The 14,406-nt window shown below is 35.4% G+C and overlaps 1 protein-coding gene across 1 annotated transcript; it reads left to right on the forward strand.

Annotated features, from left to right (window-relative positions):
• LOC132615719 (MADS-box protein 04g005320) lies at window positions 1-7,493 on the forward strand. Its single transcript, XM_060330327.1, has 8 exons — window positions 1-350; window positions 4,191-4,269; window positions 4,500-4,561; window positions 4,948-5,047; window positions 5,812-5,853; window positions 5,947-5,988; window positions 6,504-6,634; window positions 7,175-7,493. Exons 1-8 carry the CDS (start codon window positions 166-168, stop codon window positions 7,251-7,253), a joined length of 720 nt encoding a protein of 239 aa, XP_060186310.1. The 5' UTR covers window positions 1-165; the 3' UTR covers window positions 7,254-7,493.
• Window positions 7,494-14,406: the final 6,913 nt, after the last annotated feature.

The raw sequence follows: 14,406 nt of genomic DNA on the forward strand, positions 1-14,406 counted from the left end.
CGAAGAACAAAACAAAAGAAAGAAGAGCCAAAGCCATAACTGCACTATCTATATAGTACATAGCCTTTTAACTGCAAAAAAGATACGCACACAGACACTTCTTATTGAAAATTTTCAGATTAAAATATTAGATTTGAAAGAATATTTTACTATTTTTAAAGTATAATGGGAAGGGGGAAGGTAGAACTGAAGAGAATAGAAAACAAGATAAACAGGCAAGTGACATTTGCAAAGAGAAGAAATGGATTACTCAAAAAGGCTTATGAACTTTCAATTCTTTGTGAAGCTGAAGTTGCTCTTATCATTTTCTCCAACCGTGGAAAGCTCTATGAATTTTGCAGTAGCTCGAGGTACGTTTTTACTGTCCATATCTTTCATTTAAGCTCGTTTATATATAAATCTTAAAAATTAAACGTATTTGCAGAAAAATAAGATTCAGCTAGGGATTGGACAAAACTGCCTGAAACTAAGCTCCCGTTTGGCCATATATTTTGGAAGCTTTGTCCAAAAAAAAAAAAAAAACACACACAATTTGAAAACATTGTTTGTTCATGGAATTTGATCAGTTTTGAAAAAAAAATTCAAGTTCCAAAAACTGGTTTGGGTTTGGACCAGTTTTGGATGAAATTTTCTTTCACTAAAACTTCAAATCAAGTAAAATGCTCGTCACTTCAAGTTCCAAAAACCTTTTCTTCAACACAACTTCAAATTTCTTTTTTTCAAGTTTCACAAGATCAAATATTGAAAATGTTAGCTAAGAGATACTCCCTTGTTTCAATTTATGTGAACTCATTTCCTTATTAGTCCGTGCCGAAAAGAATGACCTTTTTCTATATTTGGAAATAATTTACTTTTATGCAGTGATTTATAGCCACACCAAATATATGTGACTCATTTTACACCACAAGTTTAAAAGTCTTCTCTACTTTCTTAAACTCCGTGTCCAGTCAAATGAATTCACATAAATTGAAATGGAGGGATCAGTATTATATATCATGTTCATGTGCAATGTGGTTTTGTTTTGTTAGTTTTTCCTTTAACTATGTTTTTTGGTTTTTGGTTGTTGAGTATTGATGTTAGATCTGAGTGAAATAAAGATCAAATTTTCATTTGATCAGATTTTTTTTGCTTGTAGATTTACAAATGCCATTAGTATCTTAAGGATGAACTAAGAAACCAAAGGACACTTCCATGATCCAACTTAATTAATTAGATTATGATTTGATGTTCCACAACTCCATTTTTTTTATTTTTTATTTTAATTATCCTCACTTTATATGTTCCCCAACTACAGACCCAGAAAAGAAAAGCCTCATAATCTTAGATTTGAAAATCACAAAAAGCCTGAAAAATAATGTGGTTTGAGGATTTGCAAGTAACATTTGAAGACTCTTTTTCTCATGCTTCAAATATGGTGAACATTTGAAGACTCTTTTTCTCATGCTTCAAATATGGTGAACATTTGCAGACTTGATATTCTTCTTTCAGTCTGAGTCTACAAAATCATAATCATAGATTCACGGCTCATTTACTTTTTAAATTTCCTCAATAAATTTTCATTTTTACCTTAGTTATGTATAGCAACGTTTAACCCCCCCCCCCCCCCCCCCCCCCCAAAAAAAAAAAAAAAAAAAAAAGAGACTAACTTTATCATGCATATGAAAACTAGCTCAAATTGAGTTATGGAGTGATGTATACATGTATCAGTCCTTCAGATCTTTTTTGGCAATTGATTTTCTGAATATCTGTATTGTGAATTAATTTTTACTTTCTCCGGTTCAGAATAAGTGTCCACTTAGCCTTTAGTACACCCCTTAAAAAAATACTACCTCCTAAAAAAAATAGATATTTTGATTAAACTACACTTAATTAAAATGGAATTAATAAGACTCTTGATTATAACATGCCTTGAACAAATTTCAAATGGCTAGAAGAAACCATAACTGAGCTTAATAAGTCTCATCATATTCATGGCAATCAAATTTGGAATGTGTAAAAAAGTGACGAACTTAGGATTTTCCGTCTTGGTGCATATCAATGTTGAACTTATTTAATGATATCATAAAAAAATTTGAGTAAAATTTTGAAAGATTTCTGAGAGATATGTATGCTTTCCAATGCTTTTTCTTGAGTCGAGGGTGTATCGGAAACAACCTCTCTACCTTTCAAGGTAGGGGTAAGGTCTGCGTACACTCTAAAATCCTTTTCAGACTCCACTTGTGGGATTATAGTAGGTATATTGTCATTGTTCTGAGACATATGTAAATAAGGGCGGATCTGAAAAAATAAAGTTAATTTCTTCTTGATTATGTAAATAAACACTTATTCTGGGTCAAAATAAAAAGGCTAAGTAGAGACTTATTATAAACCGAAGGAAGTAACATAGAAATCCTCGTTAATTTCCTTCTGGTTAGTAAGACATGAGTTCTTACCAAAATGGCATCTTGAAAGTGACCTTGATTGTCCTATTCCCCTCCATTAGGGGTAAGTCTATCCTCGCATTTTTTCTGTATGCATCATCAGTTCTTTTTCCTTTGCTGTGAATGCATCCTGACGTTGCCAACAAACAACAACAATTAACATATAATCCCACCAGGCCGGGTCTGGAGAGGGTAGAGTGTACGCAGATCTTACCTTTACCTTCAGACGTTGCAAACATATTTTCTAAGTTTTTCAGACTCTTCACTTTTGGTGCCGCACTAGTAACGGCATGATGCAGGTGTGGGTGTGGGATCCGTACCCTATCAACAATTTTGGGTTTTGACCTAAATCGACTGAGAAATTCCGGACAGATTCAATGATTTTTGTAATAAAAGCAAAAGACAAGGTTAAATTGAAGAAAATAGAATACCTTATACATACAAAATTTCTATGTCACTCCTTTTCCTTTTATCTCCTTCTGGCATTTTCCTCTTAATCAATATTTTCTCATCAGGTTTTCCACATAATATCTCATAATTAAAGTTTTATAACTCTATTTTTAGATATTTGAATTAATTTTAGCCGAATCCCAGCACCTGTATTCATACCTGGATCCGTATCCCCGAATCTTAAGATTTAGATCATGAAGGATCCGACCTCTAGATTCACACTTGTATCGGACACCCGCACCCGAGTCCGAGCAACTTAACATAATTTTAAAATATGTCTAACACCCGCATTTTATTTTATTTTTCCTAACATTCTAGACTTTTTCGGACCTACATTGTAGGTGAATCTTTTCTTGATTCATTATTCACCTCTCTTGTTATAGCTGGAATTAGCTCTTATATCATCTAGTGTTTTCCTTTCTTTGTTCCCTTTCCCTTTAGGTTATGTCTCTTGTACCATTGTTTAACTTGTGCCATTCTTAGTACCTGATGCTTCAATTCACTTTTCCACACTTCCAAACACGCATGTATATGTTTCTAGCATACCACCATTATTGTGTGATATTATTATCACTCTTGTGAAACCTTAATTACGTTATTGGATTACTAATTAGCGAATTAGAGTTTAAATTTATGGAGCTTTACATTCTTGCTCATTTGAAAACATTCGTTCTCAAATATATAACTTGGTCGTTTTATACTCTAGAAATAGTCCCAAGTCTCTTGTCATATTCACCTTCTTTTAGGACATCAAAAACTCGGGGCTAGCTCTACAAAGCACACTTTTACTCAATTATATCTTTTCGACATCCTCCCTCACGTGCATCTTTTGATTCCTTTTATGGAAAAAACACGTTGAAATTCTTTTTTGACAATGTGTGGCGATGACACTTGAACCCCAGGACCTCTGTTTGCTCTAATACTATGCTAATAATACTTGTGATCATCTCATCTAAAAGCTTAAACTGTTAGAGAGATCAGCACACTTTTAAATACTTAATTATATCTTGAGCATTTGTAACTAATTTACAATCAAGCTGAGGAATTCAAAGTAAGAGAAGGCAACCCAAGACTTAAGTACTTATATAAGCAAGCCATTGTGGAAAGACAATTCGTATAGAGAAAATCAAGCATGTATTGTGCATTATGCTCTACATATGGTCCTACAAGAGTTAGATAAAGTACGTATGCATTAGTTTTTTCTTGATTGTTGTTTTATTATTTGGGTTTTACTTATAATTATATGATTAAAGAACTTGTTAACCTGTTGTCGAAGAGTAAATAACAGTGTCACTGTTCTTCAACTTGCCTTTTTTCTAGTATGTCCGAGACACTTGAGAGATACCATAGATGCAGTTATCGCGACCTTGAAGCTGGTCAGTCTTCAAAGGATTCACAGGTTCCTTCATCTTCCTCAGACTCGTAATTTATACTTAATAAAGATATCACTTATATACACTGAAAGTGCAAATAATTTTTAGAGTATCAATGTAGTTTAACTTCTTATAACAGGTTATCTGCCTTATTTTCTTGGTAAATAATTAGTAGCTAGATAATATTGATAAGTAATGTCATGCAGCCTATATATATATATCTACAGTCTGACAGAATAGTATTATTATAAAACAGAATAGCCACCAGGAGTATATGAAGCTGAAAGCAAGAGTTGAAGTGCTACAGCAGTCTCAAAGGTGATTCATATATGCTTGAGAGTATATGATAATTGAAAGGCGAATAGCCTGACACACTCCTAATTGTCCCTTTTTGACAAGCCGCCCCCTTTACTTTGGGGGGTTAACCTTTTAAAACTAGTATTTTGAACATGTATGATCGGAGTGTTCGAAATACAAATTTTGAACAAGTTCAGGTGTTAAGATGAAACCCCGTGAAATAAATGGGTTACTTGTCAAAACAGGACAAGCAAGAGTGTCTTCAGGCTACGCAGCCTAATTGAAATAATTAACACTGCTTCAGCCTCTACATTAACTTGGTTTTTCATATGATCTGTTTATCTCCTATATATTATTTTTACCCTAATTCTTAAATAACATGGGATTTACTTCTTCATAATCTTTAGGCATATACTTGGAGACGACTTAGGAGAATTAAACATAAAAGATCTGGAACAGCTTGAGCGTCAGCTGGATTCATCTTTGAGGCAAATAAGGTCAAGAAGGGTATGTTCTATGCACCTTATAGGTTATTAATTTATCAATTTTTAGGCGACCTATCATAATTCACTGACAGAGCCAAAAATTAATGCAAGAGAATTCAAATATATTATAGAACGTCATACTTCGGATTTGAATTTATGATTTAAAATAATTTTTGAACCCCTTTGTCAGTACACTAAAATCTTTCCTCATGTCAAGGGAATTCAACAGTTTATACGTAATCAAAGAATGTCATATTTCATATTTGAACTTATAACTTAAGGTAATTTTTGAACTCCTTTGCCGGTACGCTAAAATATTGTCAAGGGAATTCAACGGTTTATATATAACCAAAATACATTCATTTTTGCCCTATTTGGTGCGACATATATATATTATGAAAATCCGTTGACTCTACTTAGCTCCAACCAGAATAGTACCTATTAATTTGAGTTTTCCCCAAATCAGAATCAAATCACTGCCAAATACAAAAAAGAAAAATTAGTTACGTATAATATAAAGAAAAAATGTTCTTAAAAAAGGACACAATTGATATTGCTCTCTGAAGCCGCGGTCATGCCTTTCCTCCCCCAAAGTATAGTAACCGTCAAAAGTTGTTAATAACTTGACGGCTACTCTCGAGCTCCATATACCAACCAATTGGTCGCGATCTTACCTCCTCTCTTTTACTAACATCAGCTTATACCGTAATAAAAAAATGTTTGCATGATTTACTAACTCGCAATTATCAAAAGTAGTTGTTAACCAATTCCTTGAACATGTTTCAGACACAAAACATGCTTGATCAACTTTCTGATCTTCAACAACAGGTATGTATTCTATAATCCCGCAATGAGTAAGAAATGAGTGCATTGCTCAACTGTTCATGTGACATTGTGTGTGTACTTATGCTTTTTCTACAGGAACAATCTCTTCTTGAAATCAACAGATCCTTGAGGATAAAGGTAAAAATATCTTGAATAATGTTTCAACTTGAAAACATGGACAAATACAGAAAGCTAATAATACGTATAGTCTTCTCATTTTGGACCATTTACTTTCATGTGTTATGTTTTCCTTTAACCCCTTTATATTATGGGATAGTATTCAACTTAATATTTGTCTTATGCTATCTGACTCATTTGTTCTCCATTTCATCCACTACTAAAACAAATGGGAAATTGCGATGGATGGATAAGTTTAGTAGCTAAACAGCGCAATCCGTTGCTAATCCTATTTAGCGAGGAATTAGCGACAGATTGTCAAAAAACTTCTATTAGCTATGAGTAATTTAGCGACGGATTAGCGGCGAAGTCTCAGCCAATTCCAGTTTTCTTTTGTAGTGATCTGAAATGAGTTGTTTAGACTTTCTATTAATGGGGCTAATGAATTAAAAAAATGAATTGAATAGAGGAAGCTGGTAATTCTTCTCCATTATATTTAGTTGACAGTTGTTTCTGTATTTAAATGCTTATAATAGTTGGAAGAATACTCTGTAGCCCACCAAGCACATTGGCATACTGGAGAGCAAAATATACAATTCAGACATCAACCTGTTCACTCAGAGGGGTTCTTTCAGCCTTTACAGTGCATTAATACAGTGCCAAACAGGTGAGTTTTTAATCTTTTTTTGTCCTTTCAATAGCACACTTTTTGTAACATCCCAAGTTGAAGTAAGCCTTATTGTAAACCCAAAGGCAAATTCAAGATCTATAGTAATAAATACATTCTAATTAATTTCTTTGTGTGTATATTTTATATATATAATTTTGCCATATGATGGCGTGTCCCTTTCATATATGTCAAAAGATTTACACATTGATGACTTATGTACTTCAAGCCAAAAGCAAAGGATTTAGTTAAAAGTTAAAATAACGGTGGATTCTAAGTAAGACTTACGGGTTCACAGAAATTCAGTAGCTTTTGCCTAAACTATATATATGTATTAGAAATACCACTGAATATCTATAAGCATTTGATTATTGTATACTAACTTAGATCGCTGTTGGAATTCTTAAAAGATCAAAATCCTGAATTTGCCTCTGAATTAAAACACAGAGTCGCACTTGATGCGCCTGTGTGGTAACTTTATATATCATCCTTCCTATTTACCCAATTTCTTTCTACTTTCTGAAATCCATGTACTTACAGATACAACCTGGCGTCATCGGATACAATAGAACCATCAACACAGAATGCTACTAGAATTTTACCTGGATGGATGCTTTGATAAGTTGATGCAGTCAGAGATTGGAAAAAAGAAACTAATAAATGTAATTTCTCTCATACATACACTTGGAGTTTAGTTTCAAAAGACTACTGCTTGCATGTTTTGTAAGCTGTTGAGTATGCAAGGCATAATGAAATACATATAGGTCATGTAATAAGTCAAAACACAACTTCAATTTTAATTTAGACTCATCTTTCTTCCTTGTTTCAGTACTTTTCTTATTGCCTTGCATGGAATTAATGCAAGTAGGTGCACTTACTAGGCCATTGTGATGTTTATGAACGCTTGAATCTTGATGTAGCGATGGAAAACTGTACCTTGATTTTACATACAAGTCTTCCTAAGAATACTCCAATTGCTCTAATCAAAATACTATCAAACTATAACTAAGAGATGACTTTTAATTAAAAGATAACTCTACATCTCTATCTAAACTAAAGATACACATAGAAGATTAATAAGAATAAACATAGAAGTTAAATGCTAATGATCCTCTGGGATAAGATCTAGTAACAGGATATTATTGTTCCAATACATCCTCCCCTCTCCCCCCAAGTTAGGCGATGTGTCAGTGTGACTAAGTCTAACTTGAACTAATTTGCAGTCGAACACAGGCTTGGCTAGTGCTTTGGTCAGCGTATCAGCTAGTTGATCGGCAACATGGGCATGAATAACACAAACCCTATTTTTGTCCGGTACATGCTTGCATACAAAATGGAAATCCACCTCAAATTGTTTCATGCGACTATGAAAAATGGGATTCTTGCTCAAGTATGTCAGATCAATGTTGTCACAATAAATTTTAGGTGCCTCATGGACCGGAATAGCATCTCACTCAGAAGACTGGTGACCCACAAGGTTTCAGCAAGAACATTGGCCCCAACCCTATATTCGGCCTCTATGGAGAAACGAGCGATAGTCTTTATGCTTTTTGGAGGACTAGCTGATGGGATTGCTTCCAAGAAACAAGATGTAAGATATGTCTGTAAATCAGAGAACATGTGTAGGTTGAAGTCATCAATTGAAGATACACGCAACCCAAATTGGATCATACCACGAAGTTACTTTAGGACACACTTGACAGCTTTCCAGAGAAGGTCCGAAAGTGATTGCATGAATTGACATAACTTATTGACCACCTAGGAGATGTTTGGTCTAGTAAATGACAGGTATCAAAGTCTGCTTAAGACTCGACGATAGTGAGTTGCATATGTCATGTGGGCACCATCAGTGAGTTTAAGCAGTCCAGATGCACTAATAGGAGTCTGTGCACTTTTACATTCAAACATCAACTTATCCATAATTCGCCTGAGAAAGAACCATTCCTTCAGAACTGTGTATCACGTCATCGCTAAGAGAATAATGAAGATTCCTGAAATCTTAATTGAGAAGCGAGAAGCAAGGGAAGCATAACCTGATAGAAATTAGAAAGGTTGATCCTAGTGACAATGATGTCGTCGACATAGACCGGGACCAACAAAGTGTCAGCAAGACCATGCCTTACAAGTAATGAGTTATCTGATTTAATTTAGTCTTGACAAAATACGTGGAAGAGAGATGACATGTGAGTGCATTGAACCCAGCTTGGGGGCTTGTAACAATCCATGGATCGTTTTACGCAACCGGCATATGTAAGTTGGCTTATCATCACAAACAAGTCCCAGAGATTGTGTCATGTACACCTCCTCATCAAGGTCACCATAAAGGAACGTGTTGTTGACAACAAGTTGATATAGGGTCCAGTTGAAGAGAAGTGTCACATAAAGGACCATGCATACTGTGGTAGGCTTGATGACAGGGCTAAGTATCAAGTGAAAATCAACATCTGGCCTCTGAGTGAAGCATTTTGTAACTAGGCACGCTTTGTATATGTCAATAGACCCATCAACATTCCTTTTGGTCCTAAAAAACAACTTACATGATACAATATTTTTAGATGAATCATGTGGAACAAGTTTCAAGTATGGTTATGTCACGACCCAGCTAGGGGCCGCGACGGGTACCCGGGACTAACCACCGAGCACCGCTCGTAATATTACTTCTTGGGCTTATTAACAAACAATTATCCAATTCATGCTCAATTCATAAAAAGAAACCGTTTCATTTAGAACAAAATACTTTTATACACATGAGCTCTTAGGCTCGCAAAACAATTCATATATATACATATACATGCATAAAGATCCTGCCATAAAACCCTACGACCCACGTCGAGTATCTACGAGCCTCTATGAGATGACATCTACAATTGTACACAAAAGGATCATCATAGGCACCTCCGGGGCAATGGAGGGCTTTCAATCAACTAGCAGCCTCTAAGAATCCGGAGCGAGATCTCCTCCCTGTCTACCTGTGGGCATGAACACAGCGTCCAAAGAAAAAGGACGTCAGTATGAATATTGTACTGAGTATGTAAGGAAGGAATGAAATAAACAAACATAATGGAAGGATCATGCGTCAAAAGACAAGGATATAACCTGCACAAATGTCATAGGCAATTACGTTACTTACTTATATCACATTTTACATAATTATAGCACACATGTTAGCACATCTCATACATCATCGCACACATCGTCATATACATCATCGCATCATCATCTGTATCGTCACCCGCTTCCGGGTAACCCTCATGTGCCGCCCACTAGTGGTGATCATGCCCGGCCCTCTAGGCTCGGTGTAAACATAGCAGCCCGCATTCGCGGTGACATGCCCGGTCATATAGGCGCGGTGGAAATCTTAGCAGCCCGCATTAGCGGTGACATGCCCGGCCATATAGGCGCGGTGGAAATCATATCATCACAACCTCAATCATACACCTTATCATTATACATCTCTTGCCATAACATCATATTATCATTTCTTAGTATTCCATAGTCGTATTACAAGTTAGTATCATTGATCATTTTACTATCATAGCATACGTTAAGCTTTAAGGCAACCACACTATGTCGGGGTGACATAAGGTCGTGAACCCCCGATGGTATTATGGACATTTGTGATTATCATGCCTCGCCTTGAAGGAAATAAAACATAAGGTGAGTGTTAGCAATAATAACACCATTATCATGCTCATATGTGATTTCATACATAGAAGGGCTCATAAGCTTCATCTTATAGAAGGATCATGGAAAACTTGAAGGATTCATGCCTTTCGGAAGAAGAGTTAAGCCTCACATACCTTTCTCGTTTAAGCAATCTAGCGTTCGCTTATTCTCCTTCAATGTCGCGCCTCTACCTTCAAAAGAGGATTCGTACTAACATTAGTCAACCAACCATAAGAATGCACTACTAATTCTAGAGAAAATTGGGCAGCACTTCCTTTGTTTGTACTACTTTTCCCGTATTTTATATCAACTCACAATATCGCAAGCAACAATCTTCATTCATATACTTTAGGCAAAATCCACCATTTCTCTCCAATTTCTTCACATTTATGGTTATAGGTTCGTTATCGTATTTTCCCTCGTATCACACTTACCTCATGGTCTACAAGTTATTTGTAACGTATTCATACTCACAACACCCTAACATTCATGATTCAATTCAACTACTATTCAAACATGACACTATTCACTCTTGAATGACCCATTTGCTATGCTTCTCTACAAGTCGAGTACCTTAACCTTCCAATACCTTAAACAACATGTAATGGTCATAAAACTTACCTTGGATGATGGTTGAACAAGCCTTGAGTGGAGTTTTCCCTTCTAGCACCAAAACCCTATCTCCTCTCTTTTGGGTTTTCTTGAATTAGATGCACTAACGGTTTCATACACTTGGGTTCATGGATTTGGTGTTATTGATCATGGATTTCCCTTGAGTTCTCTTGTGGATGAGTGTTAGAGAAGGTTCTAGAGGTTTTCTTGACCAAAAATGGAGGAAAAATATGATTTTGGACGAGTTGGGTATATTTAAAGTGGTCCAGAAAATTCTGGACCGTCACGACATGCGGCACGCTTTGCGAGACGCAAAGCATGACATGCGGAACGCATATTGGGTCGCAAAGCTTTCCAGGTTACCAACTCTCACTGGCACACTTTGCGGTTGAACTGCGGAACCGCATGTCGTACATGCGAGCCGCATGTTGTGTCGCAAAGTGTGTCAGAGAGTGATATTTCTCCCCAAAACAGTCCGTCGTAGAATGGCCCACGACCTATGTTTGGAAAGCTATTTCCATTATCTACAACTTGCATCCTATGGTGTTTTCCCAAATTCCAACTTTATAGTAGCGTTTTGGTCCCTCCAAACCAGATCACCCGAAAATGGTTCCTTAACTCACCCCTTTTGGATGGCCTATGCCCATACTTGGCTTATGGGTCCTTCTTGAAACTTACTTGACACTTCATTACCAATATAAGGGACATTATAATTCTTCTCCAATATGTCATTAAGACATCATTAATGCGATACTCGTAACTGCCCTTCGTCAGTCAATTCACTGTGCACGAACGAGAATTTTCCGGGGTGTAACAGGTTAGTTGGTGAAGCATCAAACTCTTATTTCATGGAATTTTGCTACTCGAGGTGTTTATGTGCTTGTTTGAAGGTGTAGAGTGCTTAACAGAGTCAAAACCATCAACGAAAGAACTCGTTTCAGAAGAAGGTGCTGCTTTAGTTCTTGAGTTGATAAGTTGTTCTTAGTTCTTGATTTGTAACCTATTTACTTTACTAGAAGTTTTGCAATAGGTTTTTGTTGATTAAGTTGTAAAGACTTTCAAGCTAGGGAATAGTCTTGAAAGGGTTGCTACAATTAGGAAGCATTGTAGGGGAAAAGTACTTAGTTGGTAGTTCCTTGGGTTATGGAGTTGTAACCTTAAAACTACTTGAGTTGTTAGTGAATATTTAGGGCAAATCCTACTGTAGTAAGTTGTGGTTTTTTACTTCTTTAAGCAAAGCGTTTTCCACAGTAAAATTTCTGGTGATTTACATTCAACACTTTACTAATTCTTGCTTAGGCGGAAGAACCCGATCTTCACTTCATTAGGGGGCAGCATAAAATAACAGTTAACTCTCATACCTTCATAATCTCCCCTGTGATCTTCCCCCGTGATCTTTCCTCTCGAGTTTCATGGGACATGCCATGTTTATGACTACCTTTTGTATGCATCTATGTAACACTATAAACAGAGGTATAAGAACTCACATTATACACACATAAATAGACTTGAAAGAAAAAAGAAAGTTATCTTATATTGTTTCTCTTATTTTCATCTTTATATTGTTACTTTTGAGCTTGATTTTTCAACAGTATAAAATATGTTGAAGTGTATAAACATATCATTTAAAGATTTAAGTTGTGAGGGAGAACACACTTTCAACTACTTATATTTAATTTTTCCACACGCCCCTAGCGTGTAGTTCTAGTTCTTTTTCATGAACCGAACACTTCAAAATGTATTTTTTTTATTTTTATTTTTTGAGTAGTGGTGAGATTTGAACCCAAGGCTTTTTTATTACCACGTTAAAGTGTATAATTATGTAAATTTAACTGATTAAACAAAACACCTTTAATTGAATAATTGTACCATAACAACAAACTAAACAGATAGAGTAGTTCACTAGCTAGCAGTCAAAATTTAATGAGAAAGAAGTCAAGGGAAGTGAGAGTAAAAAGGAACTATAATTACTCTGCTGACTTTATGTGATATATTTTTCTTTTTAATCTGTCAAAAAAAAGTGATATATTTCTATACTTAGAAATAATTTAATTTAAAATTTCTCTTTTACCCTTAATGAATTTTTTTACAGGCACATAAATACCGATAGTTTGTTTTAGACCTATTTTAAAAGTTTCTTTCATAAAATCCGTGACTATCACATAAATTAAGACGAAAGGAGCAGTAAGACTTTGTCAAGAGAGAATAGAAAATTACTCCTCTACTGTAATAACGAGGCACACACATAGCACTGAGAAGGCAGAAAGTGTAAAGAGCACAGATGTACAGAAGCTTGTATTAATAGCTGTGAGGGTTCATATTATATCCAGCAGACACTAACGGAAACAAGTTGTCCAGCCAATCAGTAGTAGACAACAAATCCTTAATACACATCAGTTAGTTCCTCAATACCCCGTCTTGCCCCTTACGTGCATTAGTTATTGTGGTTTCATTTGTCACCTCACATATCCTGTCTTATCGTTTTTATGTACTTGCTTTTTCAGACAACCTCTCCTTTCCCTTCCAGACCTAATATTCCTCTAATAGTTTCAATTTGTGTAATATTTTATGTGGTCAAAAACATCCTTTGAATAGTCTAAAAAATATGTATGTTTTTCATATTTAGTACTCCCTCCGTTTCAATATAAGTGTCTTGCTTTTCGTTTTAGTATGTCCTAAACAGAGGGGGAAAGGGTCAAAAATGCTCATTTACTTTGGGAAAAGGGTTAAAAATATCCCCCACAACAAATTTGGATCAAATATACCCCTCCCGTCATTAAAGTTTTCAAATATACCCTTGTCTTAAAGGAAATTCCCAATGTAACCCGATTTTATTTTTAAACTTGCTCCATTTAAACTCAATCCAACTAAATAAAAAACGCATATGGGTTACCCGCTCCTATGCCTAGTGGCTCCAGTTGTAAGACTCGGGAACAAGTTGGCCGCATATGACAGGAATATATTTGAAAACTTTATGACGGGAGGGGTATTTTTTATTCAAATTTGTAATGGGGGATATTTTTAGCCCTTTCCCAAAGTAGAGGGGCATTTTTTACCCTTTCCCTCTCTTTTTAGGATATACGAAAAAGAAAAGTAAGACACTTATATTGAAACAGAGGGAATACTAAATGAAGCGGGTTTAAAAATGAAATCGGGTTATGTTGAAAATTTCAGTTAAGACAGAGGTATATTTGAAAACATTATGACGGGAGGGGTATTTTTTATTCAAATTTATAACGTAGGATATTTTTAGTCCTTTTCCCAAAGTAGAGGGGCATTTTTGACCCTTTATCCTAAAAAGAGCGTCTCTTTCTAATATTTAGCAAGTTTTTTAATATCGAGGCAAGTTTAAGACTACAAGACCACAAGATTCAAAAATCTCTATTAATTTATTTCTTGAATTTCGTGCCCAGTCAAACTATGACACTTAAATTGGAACGGAGAGAGTAATAATAATTTAATATTTTTTGTTTGAAAAATGATTTTCTTGGGTT

The sequence above is a fragment of the Lycium barbarum genome, chromosome 10 (assembly GCF_019175385.1).
Source record: "Lycium barbarum isolate Lr01 chromosome 10, ASM1917538v2, whole genome shotgun sequence".
Taxonomy (NCBI): domain Eukaryota; kingdom Viridiplantae; phylum Streptophyta; class Magnoliopsida; order Solanales; family Solanaceae; genus Lycium; species Lycium barbarum.

Coding starts and splice junctions, on each gene's coding strand:
- LOC132615719 (XM_060330327.1), top strand. CDS start 166: ATGGGAAGGGGGAAGGTAGAACTGAAGAGAATAGAAAACAAGATAAAC. Junction 4,270..4,499: donor AGTCTTCAAAGGATTCACAG/GTTCCTTCATCT, acceptor ATTATAAAACAG/AATAGCCACCAGGAGTATAT. Junction 5,854..5,946: donor TTTCTGATCTTCAACAACAG/GTATGTATTCTA, acceptor CTTTTTCTACAG/GAACAATCTCTTCTTGAAAT.